The 8894-nt window shown below is 38.1% G+C and overlaps 1 protein-coding gene across 1 annotated transcript; it reads left to right on the forward strand.

Moving 5' to 3' along the window:
- The first annotated feature begins 3465 nt into the window (after positions 1-3465).
- LOC149837922 (aluminum-activated malate transporter 10-like) lies at positions 3466-7199 on the forward strand. The gene is made up of 6 exons (XM_090008153.1): positions 3466-3784; positions 3983-4123; positions 4243-4515; positions 4775-4887; positions 5829-5972; positions 6669-7199. The coding sequence occupies exons 1-6, from the start codon at positions 3466-3468 to the stop codon at positions 7197-7199; spliced, it is 1521 nt and encodes a 506-aa protein (XP_089864279.1).
- The last annotated feature ends 1695 nt before the right edge of the window (positions 7200-8894 follow it).

Below are 8894 nucleotides of genomic sequence, written 5' to 3' on the forward strand. Positions count from 1 at the left end.
GGACCTCTTGCATGCCTAAGTCTCTCTCTCTCTCTCTCTCTCTCTCTCGTGCGTGCACACGCACAATCACACTATATTGTTGCTATAAGTGGTGTTTGGAGGTCAAAGCACGCGAAGTGATAAAAATGGATCTCTGTCAACCTACGTTTAGGGAGAAATAGCTACCAAGTTAAATATTCTCAAGTGCTAACAGATGATGCTAGCCACTTGGCCACCCACTATAGACACTATAGAGAAGCCCACTAAATTTGGAGCCTTTTATCTTGATGCCAAATACCTGGATTTAAGTAATTGAACAACTTAAAAAAAAAATGTAAAAGTTAATATTCACGGTCAAGCACTAATATTATTTTATTCACTTCTTTATTATATCTTTTCAGAATCATTTTTCTTTGGTTTTGGTCAACTTTTCTGACAGTGATTGGCCTGTCTGGTCCTCTAGCTCTCTCAATTTCTAAGCCTCTTAAAGCAAACAAGGTACGTATATTGGAACACCAGTGAGCCGCTTGGCCATAATTCATGAGGTTGTTTGGAGATGGAACTACTTGATCATGACATGAAATGCATCCGGCCACTTACTAAATCAAACCAATACAAGCCTTCGGTGTTTTTACTTCTCATCAAAAACCAAGTCCAACTTTAGTGTATATCAACAACTAAAACCTCAAGTGCAGCCAAATTTTGTATACTAATTAAGGTGAAAAAAACAGCTTTAGTGAAGACAATGACAACTTGGCCAACTCATTAAAACGCATTTTCTTGGTAAAGCTGATGGAATTTAGGCTTCAACTAAGTTGGCTTAAGATCAACTCCGCTCTAGCTTAGTCAGAAATGGGAGGTAGAAAGGGGAGAACTGACACTGCAAACTAATATGCTTATTGTCTAAGCTACCAAGAATCAAAGAAAGCAAGTAGCAAAGCAAGAAGGGAAATAAAGATAAAAGGAACATTGGTCCAATTCTCACCTCTCAAAATGTGCAGTCAAGTTCTAAACAAAAATATACACTCTGGAAGTGAGACTGTGAACCATCAAAACCAAATTGGAGGATTAAAAAAGTGTTCCGTATCAAAGTACCATTGAAAATATGGGAAACACATGGGGTCTAACGACAAGGAAAAAGATTAGATAAGATTGGATTCTGGTGACTAAGAAAATAAATAATAAAAAAAAAGAAAACAATGGAAGAATTACAAAATATATACTAAAAATGAATAAAATTTAAGTGACACGCCGATTGATCTACATGAACCACTTGTCACTTATGGTGTTCTATATGCCATGCCATAGTGATACATGTTTAAATGGAAATTCAGCAAGTTGCATCCCAACTTAAAACCTTTGGTTTAATTTTGTTTAGAAAGAATAGAGAAAGAAAACCTTTGTTTTGTTTCAGAAAAATGTCATGATCTAATGAACTTATGTGTTGAAAACTCTCCATTTTCTGTAAAAACAGTGTTACAAACATCATTCTCTCAGGTATTTTGATCAGGGAAAACTTGAAAGATCTTAAAACCTTTTTTTCTGAAAGAATAATAATTCATTGACGTTCAAAGGACAATAGATCGGAAAAATCTTGGTGTATAATATTTTAAAGCTATAGGAAAATATAAAAGTACGCAAATGTCAGTAATTCAGTCATAAATTTTGTTCTATATTGGAAAGAGGCAAGATTTTTAATATATTGCATTACTTTTGTGAATTTCATGATTTGTGAATTTGTCTTTAAAATATCACGAGGCTACAATAAAAAAAAGAAAAAGAAAATTTACATCAGTTTCATTTTTGACATGGTTCGCTAAATGAACATTAAATTGAAACTGACTGACTTGGTCATTGCACTAGTGGACTGCCTTGTAAGTAGGGGTGTCAACGGGCCTGGTTTACCCGAACCAAACCCTATAGGGTCCGGGTATAGTGATAAATAATAAGACCCAATTAAAACCTGGGTCCGGACCTGAAGATCTGATTAATACATGGACCCAGTATAGTTTGTGAAATTTTATACCAGACCTGGACCCAACCCAACTTTCGATTAAGAACCACAAGTTTTCAATGTAAAAATGATATAAAATATGGTTTTACCGGGTATAGTCCCAGTTTAGTTCATGTAGTTCTTATCAGGTCCGGGTCTGGTTTTTCTTATAGTGGACCACATTAGATCCAGGTCTGGACCTGATACCATACCTGAAAACTGGGTCCAAGTCTGGTACCACCTGAATCCAAACTAAACCCAACCCGTTGACACCCCTACTTGTAAGGCTTATCACATGCATGTAGTCAGGATAAGGCTTGAAGATAACATTCATGCTGCTATTAGCCTATTGCCAGTGTTCACAAGAACCTCAGTGGGTTAAAAGATCCACTCAAATTATGCATAAACTAAACCAAGTCATAAACTAATTGCCTGCGCTTGATCTAGTAAATGGTTAACAGACTAGGCACCTGAACTGAGTCAAGGACCATAAAGGGTCCAGCTCTCCTTAGGGATGGCAGTGGACCGGAAAAAAATGAGGATCCGTCCGAACCCACCCTTGTTTGGACCAGGGATGGAGGACATAAAACGGGGAATGGACAGGGGATGAAGGTAAAAATCAAAACCTGTATGGGGTTAAAAGCAGGGATGGACTTACTCTTGCCCTTGCCCCACCCCATCACAGTCTCCGCTCTCTTAATGAAATTATTAATATACCCTTATATATCATAAAATCTTTATATATATACATATATTCCTAACCTTAAACCATTTTTCTCCTTATTTTCTTCTTATTCCTCTTAAAATAGGAATAAAGTTATTTTGAAACGTAGACGAGGACGGCGATGGGGATGAGAACAACTATTTTGAGATGGAAATGGACCGGAGATGAGGACGGCTATTTTGAGATGGGGATGAACCGGGAATTGAGAGCAAAATTTTGAGACAGGGTGAGGGTGAAGACCTTGTCCCCCGCACCCGCCCTGATCCACTGTCATCCCTAGCTCTCCTGTTCTTTTTCTTTAATTCCCGGTGCAATTTCTCTAGGCCAGCATCACTATCAGGCCTGTATTTTTAGGTCGCTCTCCTTGCTAGCCTTGTCCAAAGCCTATAACTCAAAAAGGAACCAATTGACATGTACTTTGTTAAGGGCTATTGGCCAAATTAGAAGAAACAGGAAATGAACTGACCAATAACCACATTTATGGCTTGAAAATCACTTGCTTCAAAAAAATGGTTGAGTCATCCATCCACTAACGCTTGAAAATCACTTGCTTCAAATCCGTGCATTTGTCGTACACACGACACATTTTAAAGGCACAAATATCTACAAAACACAAACTTTTCTCCTCCATGGCATATATAAGTAACAAGCATTCCTCAAGTTCTTTGCAACCAAAGTGTTCACTAAGCAAACCTATAAGCATTAGGAGCACCCCACCCAACCATCCCTTCTCTCTCCTCTCTCTTATGTAAGTGTGAGTGCAAACATAATGGAGTGCAGTGTTCATATTCATGGTGCATCACCATTGAAGATTACTAGAGAGGAAAAAAGGATTGGACTTCTTACACGCGGGTTTCGCAGCATGTCAAATTTGTTTTTAAGGCTTTACATGAGTATGGTTGCCATATGGGAGAAAGTGTTGAAGTTGGGCAGAGATGATCCCAGGAGGATCTATCATTCCTTTAAAGTGGGACTGGCCCTCACCATTGTCACCATGTTCTACTTCATCCGGCCTCTTCACAACAGCATTGGAGAAAATGCCATCTGGGCTGTCATGACTGTGGTTGTCGTCTTCGAATATACAGTGGGTAAGTACAACATAAGTTGTTTATTACATATAATGCTTATGTAATAGTCCATTTGTTGCTTACTACTTACATGAATGCAAACTTCAATTGTTAGATGGCAAACATGGTGCGTGTGTGTTCAATATGAAGACTTAAAAAGTATGAGAATTTGTAGCTTGGCTACAATTGCTCATTTGATATTGTTTTTAATACTTGTAGGTGGAACTTTAAGCAAGGGTCTAAATAGAGCATTTGCTACCCTACTAGCTGGGTCACTTGGTGTTGGTGTCCATTACATAGCAAGCCTTTCAGGGGAGAAAGGGAATCCCATAATCCTTGGAGCCTCAGTCTTCCTACTAGGTAAACGAAACCTACACACCTATACAACAGTCTGCAATCTGCACGCAAGCACACACACTGGTTTTCTTCCTTCTATATTTGAGTGCGTTTGTGACTTGACATACCAACCAATTATACAGCTGCAGCAGCTACGTTTTCGAGGTTCTTTCCTGGGATTAAAGCAAGATATGACTATGGTGTCTTAATATTCATACTCACATTCAGTCTGGTATCAGTATCAGGGTATAGAGAAGACAAACTGCTTGAGTTAGCACAGCAGCGCCTCTCCACCGTGGCCATTGGTGGTGTACTCTGTGTGCTTGTGTCTATTCTGATTTGCCCAGTTTGGGCAGGGGGAGATCTCCATCACTCAACAGTGAGCAACTTGAAGAAACTTGCAGATTCCTTGGAAGGTGACCCCTTTTTCTGTTTCTTCCTTTTTTACCATTATTTCATTTCTGTTGTTGTTTGAGTCAGATACCCATACCCAACATGGTAGTGCTTTGTTGGAAAACTATGGCATCAATGTGACGACCACAATATTTGGAAAAAACAACAATCCATTTATATAGAAGAAATTTTAAACCCTCCCTGGTTGTTGTTTATGTTAGGTGTTCTTTGTTGTTTAGTTTACATGTAATGGAGATTGAGGGGTGGAATGTGAAATTTCAGGTTGTATGGAGGAATACTTCAATGAGAGGGAAGAAGAAGGGGAACTTAAAAGTAAGCAGCCTTCTATTCAATACAGAACCGTGCTTGATTCAAAGGCCAAAGAGGATTCACTGGTAAGCAGCCAAACATGTCCAAAAGAGAACAGCTTTCTCAAGAATTAGACGGTAGATACTCAAAAACTCATTTCCAGCATATAACTGCTAAAATATTGACTCCCAACAGTCTTGTCCCCTATATCGGTCTAAATGGCTGAAAGGGCAAGGTTTTGGGTGTTTGCTTAATTTAAACTTACAAATGTATTCGTTCTGGCTTGCTTATTTAGTAGAAAACATATATTAGGTATTTAGGCAATTTTCATGTTGACAAGTGTGTAGAGTAACAAAAAATCAACTTAAACTGCACTAAAATTTGAAATAAATTAAGTGTTTTCGTTAAATTAATTTGAGCAAAAACATTGTTTTTTAGTAAAAAAGCAATCGCAAACACATCTACATGTTTGAATGAAGTGAAAAAATACCTTTAACTATATTTTAAGATGTTTAGGGCATACAACTCTTTAGAAGTTACCACTAGTGGCTGCCTGGGTCGTGTTGGAAATATACAATCATCTGTAAGTATTTTTTTTGGTCTATAAAGAAAGCTTGTAGAACCTTTTGAAGGACACTGATTTGTCATTTTCCACAAGACAAAAAAAAAGCAGAATTGTTTTTCGAAATTGCATGATGCTGCACTCTGTGTCGCCTCCCAGCCGTAATGCACGATGCATCAAAATTCTTACGAAAGAAGAATGATAATGTTGGCATCCTGGTCGAGTCTTGAAACAGATGGCATCCACTTGGACAACATAGGTGCCTCTCTCGCACCCCAAGACTAAGGACTTCTGTTTTATGGGTTAGCAACTAAAAAAAACAAGTATTATTTTTTTTCCACAGAATTAAAAAAAAGATGGGATTAATTTAAAGATAGGCAGTTTAATGTTAATAGACCTTGTTCTCTAAGGCGATAGAGTGGTAGTCCATTCTTTTCTGTATATTGACAAAAATGTGATTTACAGGGAAACTTTGCAAGATGGGAACCGCCTCATGGGCAGTTTGGATTTCGCCATCCATGGAAGCAATATCTAAAGATTGGGGCAATGACTAGGAGCTGTGGTTACTGTGTTGAATCCCTCAATGCTTGTATCAGCTCGCGCAACAAGGTAAACCTCCCTCTCTCATCCGGGGAAATAATATCATAAGAATATACAAGTTCCAAAGTTTTTTTTTTTTATGATGGTGTAACTACCCTTGAGATCAGATACTTAGCCACACTGGTTAAGCCTGCCTTACAGTAGCTTTGCTGATGGTGTAAACCTGTGACAGACCTTTTGCCCCGAGGAGTCCCCAAGGTATAAGCAAGAGCTTACCCTTTGACTTTTAATCATTAAACAGGGTTTGGCACTTATGGGAATGGAACCCTAATCACGGTGTCTATAGTGGCCAAGGCCCCTTACAATGCACCAAACCCGTTGGGGCTAGTTCCAAAGTTTTTGAATAATTGGATACTGCAACATGAAATTTTCAATGTTTTTGTTTAATAAAAACTAGTTTTTTTGACATTTTAATATATAGAAATGCATTTTGATTGAAATATTGTCAATAAGTATTAAAATAATGTTTATATACGTTACTCATATCAAAGTGTCCTAGTGTGCTCCGACTCCTGTCACCCATCACAAATGCCCTCAAAATGGCGCATCATTGTGACATGAAATAATAATAATAATAATAATAATAATAATAATAATAATAATAATAATAATAATAATAATAATAATAATAATAATAATAATAATAATAATAATAATGATGATGATAAAGATCACAATGATGATGAATGGGGGTTTAATGTGCAGGCACCCAAAGCTCTTCGTGAACAACTTAGGGCATCATGCTTAAAGGTGAGCTCGACCTCCTCGATGACTCTGAGGGAGCTTTCAGCAAGCATTGACACCATGACAAAATCATCCACCATCGATTCCCTGATTGATACCATTAATGTTGGCATCGAGGAGCTACACACTACCTTAAAATTCCTGCCCCATGCTCATCTTCATCACCACCATGCACATGAAGATACTGTTACTAGCACAGCTTTCATGGATATACTCCCTCTAGCAACTGTGGCTTCTATACTTGTAGATACTGTGGGTCGCATGGAAGGTTTAATCTCTGCCGTTGATGAACTGTCAGTTCTTGCAGGCTTCAAGAGTCGTGTCAGTACTGATGCCGCTGCTCGCGAAAAACTCACTGTAAAGTCACATCAAGGTGCTGCTGTTAGTCCAGTTTGTGGCAAAGAAGTCCCTGATCATGTGATTGTCACAATTAAAGGACCTTCACTGCCGATAAACCTAATAGAGCTGCAGTCAAGGGTGGCCCCAACTTAAAGAGGAGTGCAAGTTGAGAAGCAAGATAACATCATAAGTACAGTCATGCCCATCTTTTAATATTTCTCTTAAAGGGAAAAATTAAAATTAGTAAATAAGCAATTCTTGTATGAGTGAGAATGTAGAAACTTAACATGTGCATAAATGGATTGGTTGTCAATGACAAAAAGGATAACCACGGTTTCATATGCATTTCATATAAAGAAATAAAGTCTATTCGAGCGATCAAACTTGGGGTTTGTCATACATAAAATATTAGCCTTTGAGTTTATGAAAAGTATTTCTTAAAATTTCATGCATTTCCATAAAAACTTGGGGTTTGTCATGCATTTCCATAAAATGATCAAATAAAAATATTATAAATACCCTTTTTAATCAATCTTTGGCAAAATATCCCCTTCTTTGCCTAGTTTTCTTAGAATGATTTTTGATGAAATTTTATGAAAAGTATTTAGTCATACATTGAACATCTTTGAAAAACCCTTTGAGTTTAAAATGTGGAGAGACTGCTTAGAGTGCAAGTTCTATGAGGGATTTGTCAATTTAAACTTTAAACTTGGATTTGGATTAGGTTCAGTTGTACATCATAAAAACCACTTAAGGGATTTGATGATTGACTAAAGTGGTGAAAGGTCATTTGCGATCTCACTGAAGGGTGCCACTTAGCCTTAACGGCTAGCCCCAATGTGTTCAAGAATGTTGAGATGGTAGTGGGCCCAGCAGCCCGAGAGTGGGCTTTTAGGTTATTATGGGTACATGCTACTTGTGTGGATCTTAATGGGTGAATACAACCCATTTAGACCATAATGGCAACACCTAGCCTTAACAGTTAGCCTCAACGTGTCCAAGAATGTTGGGATGTTAGTGGGCATCAGTAGCCCATCGAAAATGTCATTTAGGTCATTATGGGTGCCATTTGGATTTTAATAGGTGCATGCCGCCCATTTAAACCTTAATGGTAACACCTAGCGGTTAGCCCCAACGTATCCAGAGACATTATGATGTTAGTGAGCATCAACAGCCCATTGAGGGTGGTCGTTTGGGTCATTATGAGGTATCGTTAGGATCTTAATGAGTGTGTGCAGCCTGTTTAGACCTTGATGGTGACACCCAGCCTTAACCGCTAGCCCCAATGTGTCGAGAAACGTCGAGATGTTAGTGAGCATCAACAGCCCATGGAGTGTGATCGTTTGAGTCATTATAAGTGCATGCAACTCGTTTGAACCTTAATGGACCTTTTATGGAGCTATATAAACCTCAGCTACTACAGGGCAAGTCATCTATGAATTTTCTCTTCTCATGCTCTCTTTCTCTCTTGTTTTTCTTTTTGTAAAGTTGTTCAAGGGTAATCATATCATGGTGACATGTGCTTGGTTGTATTTGAAAGTGTGCCCCTCCAAGCAAAACCAGCTATCAAAGTCCAGTTCTACGATTGCACCATATGTAATGACCCCATTTCGTACCCATGAAAAAGTGACAATTTTTTTTTAAAAACAAGTGCGGAAACATTCATAGAGACCCGCGGCCTTACAGTTAAACACTATTACCATCACAAGGGATCTTATACTCATCTTTCTTACCAAACCAAAACAAACCAAACTTTATTTATTCAGATGTATAGAGTCTGAGACATAAGTAAATGAAAGTAAAGAAAGCAAAATGAAAGAGTTACGTCGTCCCAAGAATCTGCCATGT

The sequence above is a fragment of the Nuphar pumila genome, chromosome 5 (genome assembly GCF_984573655.1).
Source record: "Nuphar pumila chromosome 5, dmNupPumi1.hap1.1, whole genome shotgun sequence".
Classification (NCBI taxonomy): Eukaryota; Viridiplantae; Streptophyta; class Magnoliopsida; order Nymphaeales; family Nymphaeaceae; genus Nuphar; species Nuphar pumila.

Excerpts from the sequence above, each read along its gene's own strand:
- LOC149837922 (XM_090008153.1), top strand. The coding sequence starts at position 3,466 with ATGGAGTGCAGTGTTCATATTCATGGTGCATCACCATTGAAGATTACT. Across the intron at positions 3,785-3,982 it reads CGTCTTCGAATATACAGTGG|GTGGAACTTTAAGCAAGGGT; the intron begins GTAAGTACAACA and ends TAATACTTGTAG. Across the intron at positions 4,888-5,828 it reads AGGCCAAAGAGGATTCACTG|GGAAACTTTGCAAGATGGGA; the intron begins GTAAGCAGCCAA and ends TGTGATTTACAG.